Raw genomic sequence first — 20,090 nt, 5'->3', positions numbered from 1 at the left:
TTGTATTTTAACCTTTGCACATGTGCTTTTAATAACATAAGCTCATATAAAAGCTAACAGAGTGTTAATGGATTGAGCAAGTGGCCATTGACCTGGTATTGTGGATATGTGTGTTTAGATGCATGTCTCTTGTTTGGGGTGAGGGGTGATGCTCTGGGTCAGGGGAACAGGCATCATGGTCACAGGCTACAAGTCCCACCAGGACCCATACACCCCCCTCAGAGGGGACACATGGCTTACCCCTCCACCCCCAGCTCCTCACACCACAGGCAGTCAGTTCCCCCACCTAATAAGCAGCCTGACACCCAGATGGTGGCTGCTTGCTCACTGTTAGTCTTAAAACATGGCAGAAGAAATTAAATCAACTCATCTGTTATCAGTATGCTCTCTGTTCACTCCACTTTGTGTCCTAACCTGCAGATGTGCACAGAAAACATCAGATATTCCACAAAATAACCATAAAGCTAATCATCCTTCGTATTCAGTTACACTGAAGAAAACCACAGGAAACTGTAATCTGGAAGAGTTTGTTCATCTTCACATAAATGCTACTGCAATCAAATAAGTAAGGTTCCTTCTCTGGATCCAGTAATTTCTAAAAAACTTTATTTGATTTAGTTTAAGTACCTAAAAGTCTCATTAGTTTATTTCCTTGAGGCAAAATGATAATTATGTTTGAAATGTCGTCTCTGTGAACTGGACAGAAACGAACCTCGACATCAATGGATGTCTTCTCAGTTCTTTATATTCTATTTTGTAGTTTTGTATAAAGGTGAAGGACACCTTTCTCAGTTGTGTTTACACTTCTGAGTAGTTAGGTGGAGAAGTTGTTCTGTTTGTCGTGCTGTGTGAGAGCAAATCCTTTGATTTTCCCTGAAAGCGGTTTCCCACCTCGCAACTCTCTGAACCCTGGTTAATGTTTACAGCGTGACTGATTTGGCTCTTCTGAGTAATGCTGATAAACAGCAACTGATCAGAACTATTAGCACATCAGTCTCCAGAAGTGACTGCTCGCTATGAGAGAACAATTTGGTTCCTTGGTTGGAGAGCAAAATGCAAAAAGGTGCTGTGTTTTCATGCCACCTTTGATTTATGCAGTAACTTTGACTGCGTTGGATCATGCTCCTTTTCTTTCTTTCTGTTTTCTCCCCAAGCACTCGCTCTTCTCACTTATTTCCATTTCATCTCTATTTTTCGGTTTATTTGTGATCTTCCAGTGAGTTCACCGCCCCTCCCTGGCTTTTTTGTGTACTGTTAAACTCTCAGAGAGGGAAGAAAATGCTCCTCAGAATTGAACAAAACCTCGAACTGAGGGCTGCATTTAAGAAGGGGTGTGAAAGTTAAACTGCCCCTTTTGCCTTTAGGTCAGAGGTCACCAGCCTACCATTCCTCAACATATCCCTCTGACAGGACTGTATAAATTGTCATCCTCATTGTGTATTTTAGGAATAACAACAGCCTTACAGCAAAAATCTTAATTGGAATTTTCCCCTGCAGGGTGTCCCAGCAGGACTTTATATCAGGGAAGGAAATATTAAAGTAGTATTTGAGCAGATATGACAGATAGTGGGTCTATATACATGACAATAGCCTCCCCTCTCAACCCCATGCCCTTTGACTCCCCTCTCTCCTCTGTTCTGTGAGGGATCATGGGTAAAGAGTAGCAGGGCCAGTTGTTTGTTGTCACTGTGAGTTATAGTGACATGCTAAAAGGAGTGACAGCTCGTGCTGGGCAGCACTTGCATGGAAGACCGAGTTAAGGTTGGTGTCTGCACGTCATATTTTGTGTGTTTGCGTGTGTGTGTGTGGGACAGGGTGGGGGTGGATGGGTTGTCCTTTACCAAAGCTTAATCATGTTGTTGAGGGAAGAAACAGAGGAGGAGCCTTCAGTGTGAACATTGGGGTTCTCAGGGATCAGTTTAAAAAGGTGTGTCTTCTCGACTTTCTCTGTTAGAGTAATTACAAGCTCAGGTTTTCCCACACTGCTGCTCTCCACTCACTGCACATTCAATTACAGCAAACACTCTACACGATGATTGATTTAGTTGTCACCTTTATATTATCACAGAAATATACTCATATTTTCACAGGCTGTTCATATTCATAGCTTCCCTTTGAAACTGCTGTCTAAGAAGTATGTGGCTCTTACAGTATTAGCTGGTATATTACCTTATTTTTGCAGATATATATGTACTCACTTTATTTATGTACAGTATTGTCACATTGTGTCTTTGAAAGACTTTTTTCCCCTTCTTAGCTGTGACTTCAGATAATAGCAGATTTCATTTCAGTTTATATTTTGTTGAAATAAGTATTTTTATTAGTGGCCATTGATAAAGTATATAGAAGACTAAAAATGCCTCTGTAGGCTGTATCATTTATCAGTTAAAACTATAAATCATAATTTACATTTTAAGTCAATAAAGAGCATGAAGTTGATGTTACTTGCCTGTTGGTTTAGACATAGTAATAGTTATCTTGCTTGAGTTTTGCATGCACAGACTTGAAATGCAACTTTGGGATGCTGTTATACGCCCAGCTTTTAAAGGATGTCATAGTCCATTTTTAATTCTCTCAATAAAAGGTGAAACAATTTGTAGAAGGTTTTTGTATTGAAACACATTCTTGTTATTAGCAGGCCAATTACTTGTATGACCCTTGAAAATAAAGGCATTACTCAATGTACTTGGAAGTATATATATATTGAAAAAAACAAACCAAAACCGGGGGTGGGGGTTGTAAAAGGATCAGATTTCAGTACTGTACAGGCTTGTTATTCGTTGATCTTGCAGTCGTTGCTGTGTTTCAATTGTAAAGTATCTTATTTCTTCTGTTTTCCTTGTTCTCCTCTTCCTGTTTCCACAAGATGTGATTAGTTTTTCCCAAATAAACCCAAATCTAACTGAGAAACAATGATTCTAAACTGAAGCAGTGGAAGAGAATTCCTTGCAAGCAACTTTCATTGCACTGTTAGAAGGGGATATGATGGCTGATTAATGAAATAACTAGCTAAAAAAGGTAAATAATGGTAAAAAAAAAAAAAAAAAAAAAAAAAAAAAAGAAAAACAAAAGGAGGGCACGAAATAGCTAACTTTTCCTTTTAAACTAAAAATGACATTTTTATGCAGCTTATTGAGTGAAACTAAACTAAACTAAACTAAACTAAACTAAAGGACAAACAAAGCCAAACTAAACTAAATCAAGCTAAGCTAATAAAGCTAGGCTAAGCAGAAATTATGCAGCTAAAACAAGCTAAACAAGCCTAAACCAAAGTTGAAGTAAGCTAAACTAAATTAAACGAAACTAAGCTAAATTAAGCTAAGATAAACTTAATTAGATAACTAAAACAACTAAAATGACTGGATTTACAATGCAGAGATGCATTTCTTTGCTGTTTGTAACTAACTTTCTTTCCAGCACAAACCAAATTTCTTTGCTAAACATGCAGCCCCCTTGGAAGGTTCTCCCTGTTGGCCCTGTCCCATTTTCCACAGTGGTTTAATCATGACTGATGAAATATGCACAACTGGGCACTGAAAAGCTTTGAAACGAACGAGATAGAATGAAATGCTCATTAGCTGCCACATGTTCAGACACACACGATTGTTTACATGAAGCGGTAATTGTAAAGGCTTTTTCTGGCAGGTGTCTATAACGTAAATCAATTTGCTAAAAGCTCTTTTGTGCTGAGGTGCATCCACTTCTGTTCAGGAGTCTATCCAGGTGCCCTCATGAATACTTGGTTATTTTATATGCATAGCAGGAGTATTTAATCTGCCCTGCTTTGCACAGCTCAGGTTTTCTGCCATCGCTGTGGGCAGGAGGGCGGATGGAAATGAATCTGGTAGATGCTGAGAGATGGGTTTTTCAGGGAATGCCATTGCTCAACAATATGATTAGAACTTGCAAGTGTGGAACGATGTGGTAGACAGCAACATAAATATGTCAGTCTGTGCTCCGGAGGTGGGCATGCTGCAACCTGAAGCCTCGAGTCAATTCACCTTCTTCACAGTTACTTTTGTGTTACTATGGGAAACTATGTAAATAGTAGGGAAAAAAGTGTGATGTAAAACACTGCAAAATTGTGGAAGGGACTTGAAGCAGTACCAATTCTTGTATTTTGAGAATTGTAGGATTGTCATGTATGCTTGGGTTATTTGTGAGGGTACAGGGTGTAGAAATGTTTAATAATAAATATATCCTTTCCATTTCCTCTCTTCCTCTACCTGATTGTCTGGATGTAGAGCAGAGGCAACTTGAAAGGGTTAAGGGTCAGGGTCCTGGCGAGGAGGTTACTTCTCTGGAGACCTCTCAAGCTCAAATTAGGTCTCAGATTGGCGTTCACGGTCAAAATAGTTAACCTCAGCTCACATCATCATCCCTTAACAAAACATAAGCTTGGCCTCAATGCATTTGTCAGGTTTTAAATTTTTTTTTTACCCACACAAGGGTTAACATGCTCCGCCATGAAGGACACTTAACACATGTCCAAACATCAACTACATAACCTGTTACTTTTAAAAGGTGATATTATCGCACAGATCAGAGCCAAAAATGACAGTAGATGTGTATTTAGAATCATCAGGAATTCCTTTCATACTGCAGAAACTGACCATCCAGTCCACATAAAACACATTGAATCAATATGGTTTACTGCTCTTGTAACTGAGAATATCTCGTGCCCCTGTCACCTAACGGAGCAGCTACAGGCAACATGGAGAAACAATAAACATGGTTAAATGTGGGAGCAGGGGATGGAAAACAGCGCTAAGCCAAGGTCAAGTCTATAACTGCCACCCTACAGAGTGATTTAGGTGCCACAGCCAGGAGGAGAGGCCAATAGCAACTCAGCAGAGTGCATAAGGGTGGGATGGTAGAGGTGTTGAGAGCCTTGGCAGTAATGACTTGCTGATGACATCAAGACATAATGCAGAGTCTTTTCTCAGCCTCAGGGTTAAAGGTCAGACAGCCCATTCAATGACCCCGTGATTTATTCCCTGGGCCTCCCTCAATCTATAAACACAATGAAAGCTATGTCTATGCTGGGAAGGCACAACTCTCTCCAAGGTAAGCAGTCCAGAGGAACCCTAAATTGTTTTAGTTTGTCTCTTCAGTCTACTTTAGTCCATCCCTGATCACTTTCTGTGAAAATTAAGTTTAGTGAAAAGAATCTGTCATAGGGGCTGTGCTTATCTGTAAAACACCTGCTACCAACATGCAGTGAAAGTCTTATGGAAGCCATCCTGCCTCTAAAGAGAGTCCTTTAGGACATCTTCAAAGATAGCACCAGCTTCCTTCATAGAAGCGGATAGAGCTGCTTGTAAGAGCAGATTATAGGCACTACAGAGCACACCTGTGAGTTGTCACTCAAAGCTGCTCCTAGTGCAGGTAAAAGCAGAAAGGTTTTGCCCTGTGCCTTTTGTAATGTTTAACCTGACTTCCTGCTGTGCTTGGCAGAAGAACTGCAGAGATCACTGCAGTCAGCACTAATGCCAGACATCCAGAAATCTCTCAGTTAACTTGGCAGAAAGGCTGCAGGCAAACAACTCGTCTCTGTGTCTTCCCAGCTGTGACTAAAATTGTCAACTGGAAACCCCGATGCTCATTAAGTAAAGTTAACTGATGGTGCAAAATTAACAATTTGCTAATTTATATGGGGTTGAATTATATTTAAGTTAGTGCTGTAAAACAATTTATTGCTTTAAAGCACATTTCTTTAAGACAAACATATTGTTACTCATTCAGATGAATACCAAAATCTTAACTCTTCTCTTGCATGCTGGAAAAAACTACCGTAGATTAAAGTTGATTCCTAAAGTCAATGTTTGGGTTGTCTGATCTGACCTGACCTACTATGGAAACATGGCAATGCAGGATGGTGGAGTCAGCTTCTATTTGTAGATATAAATGGCAGCTGTTAACTTAAAAGTCATCTTGAGGTGAAAAACAAAGTATGCTTCAACAGTATTCACACAGATTTAAGTCCTCGCTCACAAAACATGAACCATACCCAGAATAATAAAAGTGACCTGTTCTGTGAAGTAAATGAGCTGTGTAATGTGTTTGTATTTATGTGTGTGTGTGTGTGTGTGTGTGTGTATGTGTGTGAGCACAATGCTAATGCTCATGTGATGTGTGACTGTTGAGGCATGGATATCAGTGAGACAGGGAGGGTGAAATAAAACAGAGATTTCTAGATAGAGACAGAGTGAAAAGTGAAAGACAATCCTTATCACGACTGAAAAGCCAGGAAAAATCTCTGTTCATTCCACATTTTATATAGAGGTGTAAAGTTGTCAGTTTCACTCACTGTTACTCTCACTGCTCCCTGGAAAAAGAGCTGTGTTATTTTTATTAGACGTAATGGTGCCAGTCAGGTGGGAGGGAAAGCATGCAATGTGATCTGAAGCAAAGCTGCTAGATTGGGGTGAACCCACCATGTTTCTGTCTCATGTGTTACTGCTTGCTGTTTCTCATTGCATTTGGAGAGAGACACAACTCCCCAACTCCCAGTTTCAAACTGGAAACACCATCTCCCCTCTTCTTCGTTTGTTCTACTTTCAGCATAGCTCCACTGCAAGCACAGTCTGCAGGCATCCCAGATATTTCAAACACTCTGGAGCACTGAGGTGGAAACATGAGAGGAATCTGGATGATTGACCCTCCACTCCCTTTTTCTATCCACACCCTCTATCCCTGCTTTCTGTTACCTGCTGAGGGGGAGGAGAGGACAGCGGAGGCCTGGGTGTCCAGACAAGGTTATTACAGTATCAGTGACAGTGGGGAGGAGGACATGCTGACTTAAGACGGGTCTATGAGAAGGCTCATGTCAAGCAGAGTGGGAGAGTTAAGCAATAGAAGTTCACCTCCAGAACAGGAGATTTCTCTAAGGATAGTCTTCCATTTTCAGTCACACCTTTACACTTCTGCTATGAATTTCTTTTGTTTTTTCTAACCAAACACCTAAACTTTCCATTCAGACTTTCTGCTAGGATCCCCTTACCCTGCATACATGGTTCAAATTAGACCCTCGGGCTCGCCTCTATACTTTTCTTTACCATCCCCCTATCCCCTATCATGCTAAGCACTACACATTTGTTTCATATTTTGTGCAGGAAATGACTCACACACGTTTGATGTTTTAATTATACAGTGTCAATGATACATTGGGGAAGGAAAAAAACTGAAGGATCTCTCTTAGATTTGGCATAGTAAAGTTACAATAATATATTCCTGCCATTCATGATTAACTGCAGCACCCTTGAGGAAGAAGAAAAAATGATCCCCTAAAGGAGAACAAGCGTGTTTTGTGCTCAGTGATTTTCAACAGTGAACATCTCTGTTAAACTTCTATACAGTAGCATTCACAGGGATAGAGGGAGGGATTTGGGTGTTCTGGTTCGGTTCAGTGTGAGCGAGTAGACTTTGTTCCATTGTAAATAAGCACTGTATAATGGTTGATTGACTCCATTACAGGCCCTACGCTATATGAGTTGCTTTTTGTCATTACAAATATAGCAGTGTTAGGATTTTTGAAGACAATTTGTGATGGCTGCTGCTGCGTTTAGTAGAGTAGCTTGTGAACAGCAACAGAAGTACCAGAATCAGTGTTGTGATGATAAATACGATAAAGACGTAGGCAACTATGCTAGCAACTTGGAAATGCTACTGTTGTAAAAATTAAATGTCTCACATGTTCAGCATCAAAGGCTATGTTCACACTGCAGGGCTTGCTGTTCATATCGGATGTTTTTTGTAAAATCCGAATTTTTTGAAAGTCTGTTCACATTTCCGATCAAATGCGACTTGTATGTGATCTCCTTTATGAACCTCATGCGCACCAGAAGCATCCCGCATGCACAGAAGACACGGCGACGTGCAGTGAGTGTGCGTGTGACGTCTTTGTGTTTGCAGAAGTAAATATGAATGGCAGCAGAGCATTTGCCATTTTAAAAGTTTTGTCCAACCGTAAAAGTTAAATAAAAGTTAAAAGTTTTGTCCAACCGTAGCGACAACATTGTGAATGGGTTCGTTTTGAGGAGACGTTTACAGAAGAGGAAAGTAAAAGTTTTGGTCAAGGACTTTTGTGGAGCTGTGGCAACAACAACTGTAGAGAGAAACGTTTGGGTACGGAGTCGCAGTCAGGATTGGTGGGAGAGTGATGTGAGTACATTTACCGATAAAGAGTTCATAAACAACAAACGCAGAATAATGACGTTTATCGCGTGTTAATGACGGGTCAGTCGGATTAATGCGACCTGACCGTTCAGACTGAAGTCGCATGGCAAAAGATCAGATACATCTCGGATTTAGGACCACATATCCAAGCGGCCTGGGTCGCATTCTAAAATATCAGATCTGTGTCGTTCAGACTGTTAAGAAAAGACCGGTTACAGGTCGCATAGGGACAAAAACATCGGATTTAAGTCACTTCAGCCTATAGTGTGAACGTAGCCTTAGTTTAACTTATTTGAACGTTTATTTAAAAAAAAAAAACACAAAACCAACCATTGATGCTTAAAAAAGGGACAAGATTGGAGCAGCTATGCTAGCATTTTTGGGACAGCTAATATGTTCATGTGACATTACTAACTAATATTATTGTTCGGAAAATATTTCTCTTTTTTAGTCTTCAGCATCTTCTTTTAGTATATTTAAACTTTTACTTACAGAAACACACCAATGTTTTGAAGCTAGACTAAGGAAAAAGACATGGGGACTTATGCTAACACCTCCGTAACAACTAATATGTCCACGTGACAATGCTAACTAATGCTATTGTTAGAAAAATGAAAAGTTGTGTGTGTTCAATATCTTAGTTCAACATAGGTGGGAGGGAAAGTATGCATTAATTATAGGCACAGAAATGTACAATGCTTGTTCCTGAAGGTTCACCTTACTGTGCTGTATATGCTAGCTAGCAAACCAAACTTTGGCTCTCACTTTCTTTACAAGTTTCTGAGAGTGTGTGATTGTTGCACAAAGATGGCCATTATGTTTTTTCAGTCTTGCTGCTTCCTTATATCAGATGTGTGTATTCAGTTGGCATTAGTAAAGTTTTTTTTATTAGATTTTTACAATTTAAATCAGAGTTAATTTTGGTTACACAGTGTGTGAAAAGCTTTGCAACATTGGTCACAACAACATTGAGGGTACATGGACATCAGAGCCTTGTGGACACCTAGTTTAGATTTAATTTTCACCACCTCAGTTCTGACATATCTTTTCCTAATTTTATTCAGTGTAACACTGGTGTAAGTCAGATGTAACAAGTGGTGGTCAGTCCCCTTTAAACACAGTTTTAAGAAAAATAAAAAGTTCCCCACTCTAATTAATATTTCTTTTGTGTGAAATTCCATCATTCTCAAAATCTTATTACCTTGATCTAATCTTAATAAAGTATTTAATTCTCACTAAAAAGCCTTTATGTCAGGAGCACGGCCAATAGCCTCAGTATATGTCCTTCATTATATAAAGTCCATTTGTTAAGAAAACACATAAACGTAAATTTAATACAGAAACATATCAATTTTCACGACAAGTCTGACACTTAAATTTAAGCTCTAAGATATGACATGTCAAGCTGCACAGATGCAACACTCAACATTTAAGAGTGGTGACACCTTCATGACTACGTGCTGATGTTAACCTGAACAAAGCTGGTTGTTGATGAGTCCACCTGCACTTTCTTTAAAATTTGCACATCGGCAGGAGTTGTATGTAATGACTGTGGAGTAGCTCAGCCTTAAACAGCATTCACAGCTGTCACAGCTGCAAGATCTACACTCTCATTAACACATTACGAGACAAGATTTCCAATTAGCGACCATCCTCATGAGTTCTATCAGCAATGACAAGAAAATCAATGTTCATCTCAAATTCTGATTGTGATCTACGAGCTTGTCGCTTTCTTTCCCTTCAGTGTGTCCCCTCAATCCAAACATGGAGGCTTCTGGTGCAAGAAGGATTAAGGAAGAAAGCACACAGAGGAAAAGACTGGAAGTGAGGAGGAACAATGACAAGTTGACAGATACCACCGCGCAAGGGCACTGAGTCCATCCAGCCCTCAGTCAAAGGATCGTGAGACTCTGCTAGCTGATTTGTTCTTTCAAATGTGGGATGCCAGAGCCGTGAGTGTAAATAGACTTATTGCAGTGGGAGGAAAGAGACACAGAGAGGCAGAAACAGCGGGGGGTGATTTTGTGCCACTCTTGAAAAATGAGTCCAACACTGCTTCCTTACCTTTGGCTCCCTCTCTATTATAAACCAAACCGTCAGCTTTGCTGTTATCTGATGGCTTCACTGACGGAGACAGAGATGGAAGAGGACAGAAAAACACACGTAGATTTCTCTATTCATAGTCCAAACTTTTGTGTCTGAAAAAAAAACCCCACCTTGTTAGTGCCTGTTTTCAGCTTGAATAGAAGCGTTTTCCTTCCCTTGTTTAGAAAAAAAGGAAGGCTTCAACGGTGAAAGGGAGACAAAAATAAAAAAAAAAGCCTGTAGAGATTAGAGTCTTCCACCTTCCCATGTGTCTCTTTCAGAGTACTTGAACGCCTGAACCAATGGAGGAGACAGCTTGAGGCAATGGGGGACCAGCCGCAGGGGGCCAGCCTTCAGTCTCTCTTTGGGATAGCTGCAGACAGATCTGTTCATTTATAGGACACTTACGAACCAAAGTTAGTCATACTTCTGTAATAATGTGCACTAAATCACTTAAATAGCTCTGCTTTTCATTTCTTCCTGTTCTTTGCTTTCTGTCCTGTGTAACTTCTGGCGTTGTACAAACACACACAGGATGCTGCTGGATGCTTGTGTCTTTCCTTCAGTCATCTGTATGAACATTTCATTAAAAATAAATCTTTTAGGCAACAAAGTATAAGTTCATTTTAATCGAAAGCAGGTGACTTGTCCTCTGTGTGAAATATGTAATCAGAAAGTACCTTACAAACCTTTATTAACAATGATGGAGATGAGATATCTGGAAAAAGAATGAATGGCCTATGAAGGCACATTTGAGTACTAATATATATTTCATATTATGTCAATACATCAATGCAGGTGAAAACAGACTGATTTGCTTCATTCTTTTTATTGTCCACCCTGAAGTTTACTGTATTTTATATAAATCATCTAGCAGATGAAACTCTGATCTGTCCTTGAGCATTACACTAGTTAACGTGAGACTCTAATGATATTTTATATTCAAAGGAAAATGAGATCATTGATGACCTGTTGAGTGTGTACCCTGCCTCATGGTAGAAGGTGAGGCTCCATTACCCCATGACCCTGCACTGGAGTAAGCTGGAATAGCCAATGGATGGACTTATGGGAAATAAGATTGTTGTTATATAAATCACTGGCTGAAAGTGAAGAAAAAAAGTATTAGAATTTACTATAGGTCATAAGGATATGTGTGGACAGGACTGATCCCTTGTTTAGGTCCTTGTTGCAGCAGGGAGGAAAACCGTCTTTAGAAAGCATTAATTTTTTATTAGTATGTTGTGCAAAGGGTGGGGAGTGAAGTGTTGTCAACTGGTGGACTTACAGAGACTCTCCATCACAGATTTATTGAAAATATTCAACATCTTTCTGAAAACACTGCAGGACCTGAACTTGCTTCAGACCTAGAGTCCAGTCCACTCGCCACTCATCTAATCTCCAGGACAGTTTCTATTTTTTTTTTTTTTTTTTTTAAATTTTCTTTGCAGTCTGAATACTTTCAACTTGTTAAGTACTTTTGTCCTGAATGGAGACATGGTGCGCGCGGGCAGCAGGCTCTGTGTGTTGGAGGTGCCACGCTTTGTCCACTGAGCGGCGTTGTTTCTGAGGTCTGGCAGCTCCAGAGCACCGCGTTGCGCAGGGGCCTCGCGCGCTGACGCTCAGAGCTGGCAAGCAGCTCCGCAGTGTGACGGTCGGAGGAGGGCAGGGCCCAAAGGCACTGCGGCCAGGAAGCGGCTCAAATTACACTAGGGGTGCTTGTGGATAGGGATAGGGATGAGGTGGAGGGGGGGATGACACCCACCAGGGGGAAGGAGGAGGGCTGTGAGTGGAGACGTAAGGAGGAGAAAAAAAACTAGTAAACCTGACAAAGCGTCTGAGAAACATTGCGAAGACTGTCGGCGGAAGAGGAGAAGGATCCTGAAAGACGCTCTGCGCACCGGAGGAACGCGCACGGATGGATTTTATGACATTCTGCCTCGGACAACTATCCTCTTTAAGAGTCTGAGCCTCACCCCACGTCCGCAGTGGCTGCAAACTTTCTACTTAGTTGACAAGTGTGCCGCTCCGGAGCTCCGGGCATGCTCTGCGCCCTGGAAAAAACTTGGAGACGGCGAGGAAAGTTTCTGGGGTGACAGCGATATGTTTTTCCGAGCTGTTTTCAAAGGATAAAGGGTGTAAACTCGGATTTCTTTGCATGGCACTGGACTACCTTGCCTTTCGGCTTTGGGATATATCTTCTGATCAGAGTCGATGCCGGCTGATTGTGGAATAGTAAACTGAAAAAAAAGGCAGCGCCTTAGATTTTTTTTTTCTTTTTCTTCTGCATTGTGGTGTTGGAGACATTCCTCCCTCTGGATTCAGCTCATGCTTTCTCCTCCCTTATCTGTGCATGCCAAAACAGAGATCTCCACGATTTTAGTCCTCCCTGGTAAGCATTGTTTGTTTACGCAAAAAAAAAAAAATGCAGCAGTGAAAAGCTTCTCTGGAAACTTACCTGACAGTTTTTCTGTGTCAGCTGTTTTCTTTCAGCTTCTATAAGGTCGAATGACTTTTTCTGGCTTAAACTTAATTTCTAAGAGTTTTACACCAAAGACACTTTTCATAGTTCCTAAAACACTGTACGTTGTGCGCAATTTTTGCTCATTTAGGTCTTCGGACAGTTTCTCCAACAGAAAATGGTTTGTGTGTAACATCTTACAGTTCCCCCACCCCCCATTTTTATATATATATATATATATATATATATATATATATATATATATATATATATATATATATATATATATATATATATATATATATGGCTAGGTGTTTAATTACATATTCAGTTAAAAAAAAAATCTATTGTTTATTTTAAATGGTGATGAGCCACACAACACCTTGCATCATCAATTTAGAGCCCATTAACAAGTGTCCTGGTTATTTATTACTTTGCTTAATTTTCTACATCGCATTTATGGTGCCAATTACCCCGTGACCGCAGTTGTTTTTTCACTGCTTGGTGCCGGAGCCCTAAATCACTGAGCAGCTCCAAATGAGCCCCCATTGTGGAAAAGCCAACTGATTTGAATTTCAATGGGAATTTAGGCAGTGCCAAGAAATTTCATTCAAAGTCTGGGCTTAAATGAAGACTGAGGTGGTGCATGGCGCAAATTTCCGAAGAACTGCAGCAAAGAGAGCACGGTTGTTTTTTGTTTTGTTTTTTTAAGAGGAAAAAACGGATTTTATTTGTTAAATTTCATCTTATATTGGCCGAACATTACATTTCCCCTTGCTGTAGGCTCTAATCTGTAAGAGAAATGGAGATTTCTATGCATCTTTGGTCGTCTCTTTCTGCAGAAGTTTGCAGACAGCGGTAAGTCCAGCGCTTGATTGGTGCTCTGATTAGTTGATTCTTTATTAATTATTTATTTATGCACCAATCAGAGGCTCTCATCAAACCAATGCAACACCTCGGTTATGTTAAAGACGTGGCTGTAAAATGTAAAGGATGCAGCTCCGACATCAGGTGCGCGTTAACCGTGCTTGCATATCTCCCATGTTTTCCCCCGAGAGGTGCATAATTAAAAAGGTATATCAACGCGTGCACGTTCGCGGATTCGCTTTTTAAAAGTAAAACCACGCGTGTGTTTGCGGGTAAAAACCAGTCGATACATCCAGCTGGAGCAGGAGGAGGCGCAGGGAAGCGTGACTTCAACAAACCTCCAGAGACACTAAACCGCGGCTGAACCGCAGATGTCTGGCTAAACAGGCTCATCTGCGTCCCAATACTCAAATATTACATTTCAGATACAGCCTAACTGAGCTCGTTAGCTCACCAAGTCCAGGGAATGCAATAAAAGAAGAAAAAAAAAATCGATTAACACGAATGCAGCAGCGTGGGCAACAGGTTTGGCGCATCTGTTGCGCAAGAGAGCAGTGCACGTGATTATTCCACGCACAGCGGCTACTAAATTAAACACTTGAATTGGATTTGGAGCAGAAAAATAAGGCAGTGTGGGGAAAAAAAACAGAACAGGTGACGATGTCTGAATATTTAACCACTAAATGAAGTGAACTTGTGGAGTGTGATGTTTGCGCAACTTGGAGAAACCAAACTGGTTTGACTGCAGCGCGTCTTTCAGTCGGTGTCGCAGCATTATATTTCAATGCATATGATTATAGATGAGGTGAAAAGGTAGATGTGTGTGTGTGTGTGTGTGTCAGAGCTTCGGTATGTCTGCGGCGCCGCTTGTTTGACAGCATTTTGAAACGCTCTGCCTCCTCTGTCGCTTTGCTCCATTTCTCCGCTTCGTTTGTCCAAACATGACATAAAGTTGTGCCAAAACTTTCAGAGTAAGCTGTAAGTTTCTTAATTTCAGCTGTGAAATGTTTTTTCTCCCCTTTCTGCTCACACGCCTTCCTCCTCCCGTCACCCCTCTGCCATCTCCCCGCACCCCACCTCCTTCTTTCTCTCTCTCTCTTTCCCTCCCCCTTCGTTCACCTTGCAGGCCAGGTGATTGGGTGAATTCCAGTGAGTGACAGGCCGACTCGGCAGCAGTTGATGGTTGGGCGGACCCCCTCAGATGGGATCAGTGTCCAGGGGGAGGTGGAGAAGGGGGGTATGGGGAGCGCCGTCCCCCTCTAATGGGATGGCCTCGTGGGCCTGGCTGCTGGCCGCTGTCCTACTGTCCCTCCTGACCGTCAGCGTGGCCCGGCCGCCCACCGCCACCAAGGATGTGGAGGCCACTCTGGAACCTGAAGGTGAGCAGCAGGAGGGGGGTGAATCAAAAGAAGAGTCTGTGTTAAAAAGAAAGAAAAAACAAACAACAAACAAAGTAAAAAAAAAACAAATATTGAAGCATTTGTTGGGTTTTTGCAGAGAAGGTGATCTCTGACCTTCAGGGAGTTTTTTCAGTCACAGTTGAGCAGCCTCAGAAGGAATCCTTCATGCACTTTCATCTGTTTGAAAACAGAGCAAAACAAAACTTCACGCAAAGAAAAATGCCTCACATGAAAATACTCAAATAAATAAATAAAATGAAATAAAAAACAAACAAACTGCAAGCTGTTGTTTTCCTCTCTGTGAGGCGTTCAGGTCCTACGCCTTCGCTTGTCCCTTCTCATGCCTGTGCTCGTCCAGGGTTTGCTTGAGTGTTGAAGACAGCTTTGTCTTCTTGTGTGGGAGAACTCAAGGAAAGCTGTGAACAAGGGTGGGATGGTGTTTGTGCTGGCATTCTCTCTGCTGCCCGTCTTTTCCAGAAGACGAACAGAGAATGAGACAAAAGAGAAAGTCCGATTCAGAGCTGCACTTCTTCTTCTTCTTCTGCAAAAGAATTGCAGTAAACTGTTTTTAGAGCCTGTTTTTCTTTTATTATCCATTTTTAGAGGCACCTTCTGTGAAAGGTCACGATATATTTTCTTTGTCAGAGTAGTTGAAGACGAACTAACTAGTTGTTGTGACGGATGGTAACTTGCATTCCAAGGCCCTTTGTTCCTGGGCTTTAATCAGGATTCTAATTTTAAGTTAGGCCAACAACAGAGCATCACTTTTTCAGCCACAACCCCCATCTTCACACACACACACACACACACACACACACACACACACATGCACTCTACCTTCTCTTGCCCTGGAGGTCAGCTTTCATACTTACCTGCCATGATGAGAGGCTGCCCGTTGTCTTCTCTCTTATTGTTTTGGTTGTTTTGCGTCAGACTGTTCGGCTCCAGAGTTTGGAGCTCCGCATGGCTCAGACGCTACTCTGTGTGGCCACGGAGAGGCCAGAAAGAGAGCATTTTCCAGAGTTACACAGTCCTCCAGGAGAGTTTTAAGAGGATTTGTGCATATTTGACTTCTCCTTTAGATGGAGAGATTACAAAGAGCTGGTCAGTGGCGGAGTCATGTGACTGGAGATTAAGTGGGTAGACTTGGAGGTCACATGATGAGGGGTTGAAAGGCCACATCCTTAGCTAACTTGAAATCAGTTTTCCTTTTGAATTTGAAGAAAAGAACATGTTTTTCCCACATTGGAATGTTATTAAATCAACCTGTATACAGCTTTAATGTTTTTGCCTCTTTTTTTCTGGTGTCACCTGTGGGACACAGTCAGGGAGACGTTTTTGGCTGGCCATGTCCCTGCTGTCTTAATAACAACCCCTACAGAGATGTTTAGAATTTCTACCAGCCCCACCCTAGGCTACCCCACAGATTTGGTCACGCCACTGCCTGCGTATGTGGGAGTAGAATTTGCTTTAGATGCATCAGATTGCATATCAGTGGTGTCTCTTTAGAGCCCACGCCTGCACCCCTGGTGGCCCTGCTAGTTTGTTTACCTGTGGCAGCTGTAACAGAAGAAGTGGAGCGAGCACGCTGACTGAGTCCTCCACAACAGACCTATTGTTGTCGCTGTAACCACTTCAGTATCTATGGGAGTGTTTACCTTGTCCAGGCACTCTCCGTTTGCACAGTGATTAAAATACACTGACAGAGCTGAATTACAATGGCACTGAATGCAAGAGGTGTGTGCATGTGTGTGTCTGGAACAAAGGCATTTCATGCTTTGTGGCAGATTCAGGTCTCTTTTTGCATATAATGTGGTCTGAATGCTACACAGGAATGCGTGCAGCTGAAAAGAGTCAGGTCATAGTTTGGCTAGGCTTTCTGGATCAAACTTTGCTCTGACAAGAATGGAGGTAACGGTTTCTACCAATCAATGATTAGTGAATATAGGCTCCTTTGATGAACCAAGCAGGTCCATGGAATAGTTTTTTTTTTATTTATTTCTGCTTCCATCTGTTTGCTTACCTTTTTTCAATGAAATACATAATATTTATGTTAAACAGAGCAAAGAGACTGAATTATACTTTTTTCTGTAGAATTATAAGAAGCTGTCTTGTTTGACTTGCAGGCTTTCCTCTCTGTAACACTTTGCTATCCACACAGTCTGAGTACAGCTCTACAGAAGTTCCTGCAGGCTTGTTGATAGCACGGAGTCCGTAGCTTTGGCAGTGAAACTGAACTCTGCACAAACACGGCGTGTCCGTCGACACAGTGACTGGCAGGTCACTGTTGGGGAGAGCTGGACTGAATATACGGCTTTCACACAATGACTTTTATTAGCTTGCCATTAGCTGGTGTTAATCCTCACGGCCCGAGCGTTGCTGTTTGCCTCGGCTTGTCACTCCACCGCTCAACCTCACACTTGTCTGATAAGAAGCTGGGAAGAGCTGCTACCTGTGCCAGCTTGTGCCTCAGGTCTCAGTGGACTGTGTGTTGCTGGACTGGATGCAGATATGAATCTCAGCTTGCGTCGGGGTGGTAATTGTTAAGAATTATGGCAAGAATGAATCTAAAGTGTAGATGTTAGTATGTTGGTGTAATTTTCTGATCAGAGTAAACAAGTTTATTGCTCTCAGGATGATATGAATCCTCCATGGTGTCTAATTTTGTCTGCAAAGTATGATTAGAAAGGAGCTTAAATGATTCAAAAGTTTTATTCAAAGGTAATTCAATAAAATGAAGAAACATGGTCATGGGGTGGATGACCTGATACAGAATAATCTTTTGTCACAAGCAAGAGTCAAGTAGTACTTCTGAGTGTCACTAGAGCTTCAGCATCAGAAGAATGCCAGCAAGAGGGGGTAGTCTAGTGAGACCGGAGGGTTGAGGAGGGTTCAGACAAACTGTAATGAGGGGTTATGAAGAGAAGCGTTGCCTCTGATGCCAACAGGAGCCAGATCATGGAGCTAAGCAGGGACTTTCAGATGAAAAGACAGAGGAAAGTTTACAGAAGCTTACAGAGGAAAGAAAATCCATTTGTCTGCAAGTGATTTGATGAGTGGGTCGACGTTTTGGTAATATGGCTCTTTAAGATTGACATGAGAAAAGAAAAAAAGTCCAGGGCTGTCATGAACTGCATCCCTGACAGATAGAAAGACAGCAAGGGGCACTCCTGTGAGAATTGCTTGCTGCATTTAAGCCCCCGCTCCGGCTGCGAGACTGATTATCGTCAGGCGGGACGGTGTGAATGAGGATGGAGGGAAGGCGAGGAGAGGCCAGCCTGAATCTATCGCACCCGATGGACTCCTGTAACAGCTGTCGGAGGAGAAGACGGAGAGATGGGTTGTGACGTGGAGACGTGTTTGAGGAGGCAAAATGATAGTGATGAAGAAGTGATGGAGGAGGAGAGAAACTGAGAAGAGGTGTGGGGAAGACTGAGAAACTCTCCCACTGCTGCCAAACCCTGCAGATATGGAAACTCTGCAGCGACGTCTTTAAACTCTCCATCCCAGCATGCATCTCTTGACTTCTCCTCCTTCACGTGGAGCATTATTTTCTCAGTGTGTATCTCGGGGCGTGTTCGGTTCTGCATTCGCTGCATTTGCGCGAGTGTGTGCCTCTGCCTGCGTTTCTCGGTTCCCATGAACAATCAGGTATGCTGGAGAGGTGTCAGCAGGTTAGCGGAGGGTCAGGGTTGGGTCAGCAGGGTCATGAGTGGTGGAGGATGTGTGGGAAGGGGGAAGGAGAGGGCAAGGCGGAAGGAGGGGATGAAGAAACAGCAGGAGGAAGAGGAGGAGGGGTTGATGGAGGGAGACAGATGGACACAGCAGACATAAGAAAATGATAACGACAGAACTAACACCTGCATGCTTTCTTTTAATCAGACGCACCATTTGGATTCATTCTGCTGTGTTTTTTTTTTTCCTTTTATTTTGTGTTTTCCCCTCCTCCATCCCTCTCTTTTTGCAGAACTCACACACACACACACACACACACACACACACACACACACGCGCATCATCTCTCTGGGGAAGCATCTCCGTTCTCTCCCTTTCTTCTCAGTGTTCTCACAGACAGTGCACCGTGTGTGTGCTATACCCACCTCCATGTCTCCTCTTCTGCTGCAACGTGTTGAAACCTTTAAAAATCCCAAATTAAAGAAGAGAAGCTAAAACTTACAGTTGTCATCGTACCACAGCAAAGGCCTCCGGTGCGGAAAACCGCGTCGTAAAAAAAGCTACTGGGGACAGCTCCCATCAATCAGCGCAGATGCTCCTCCTCTTATCAGACCACACACACTCAGTCTTAGGCAGCAATGGAGGGGTTAATTATTTCCGCTTCGAAGAAGAAAAATGGAAGAAAAAAAAAAACCCCCACAAAGACAATGTGGTAACTGTACCTGTCTACTTGCCCAGGGGGAAGGTTTAGAGGTTTGCACACATGTCTCAACTGCTGGCTTGTAGCTCAATGACTTTTCCTTCCTCTCAAGGCTGAAGTGTGTGTGTGCGAATGTGTGTTTGCGTGTGCGTTTGTGCACAGGTATATTTTACATTCAACACACGCATAGCAAGCACGTATAATGGGGTTGGGATGCTGTTGAAAAGGTGTACAGAGGTAGAAACGGCTGGGAGTTCCGCTGCCTCCATAATTGCAGCTATCAGACTTCAGCCAAACTCTCCACATATATACCATCATCACTGGTTTCTTTGTATGCTTTTCCATCGCCGCTTCCTTTCCTCCCTCAACTCGTTTTAATCCCTCTACATTTTTTGCCCCCTTCCCTCTTATGAAACAAACTGTTTTGGACATTGTTGTTACTGCAGTCGAGAGGAAAACTTTGACTTTGTTCAAGTTTTTTTCTGTGAGTCATTGTGAACAGCTGTCTGCACGAGCTCTGAGCCATTACATAGATGGATACATTAATGTGTGTGCGTGCATGTGTGTATGTGTGTGTGTGTGGATGAAACCCATCCGGATGTAGAAGCAAAGTCTAAACTACTTACATTTCTCCAAATCTTTTTCATGTTTCTCCTCGTTCTGTCTGTGAGGCTGTCAGAGGACATGATGTACACACATGCACTCACAGGCAGACTTGGTTTTTCTC

General features: G+C 42.2%; 1 protein-coding gene across 3 annotated transcripts in view; it reads left to right on the top strand.

Annotated features, from left to right (window-relative positions):
* Nucleotides 1-12,100: 12,100 nt before the first annotated feature.
* fgfr2 (fibroblast growth factor receptor 2) overlaps nucleotides 12,101-20,090 on the top strand; it is a 40,870-nt gene continuing 32,880 nt past the window's right edge. For all 3 annotated transcript variants that reach the window (XM_079248976.1, XM_079248975.1, XM_079248977.1), the window contains exons 1-2: nucleotides 12,101-12,652; nucleotides 14,715-14,967. In XM_079248976.1, the coding sequence (XP_079105102.1) occupies nucleotides 14,790-14,967 (178 nt within the window). In that variant the 5' untranslated portion in view covers nucleotides 12,101-12,652; nucleotides 14,715-14,789. The remainder of the gene's footprint in view (nucleotides 12,653-14,714; nucleotides 14,968-20,090) is intronic.

This window comes from Telmatherina bonti, assembly GCF_933228915.1.
Source record: "Telmatherina bonti genome assembly, chromosome: 11".
In the NCBI taxonomy this organism is placed as follows: Eukaryota; Metazoa; Chordata; class Actinopteri; order Atheriniformes; family Telmatherinidae; genus Telmatherina; species Telmatherina bonti.
Note: the sequence above shows the minus strand (reverse complement) of the source record. Positions and strands in the feature narration are given on the sequence as shown.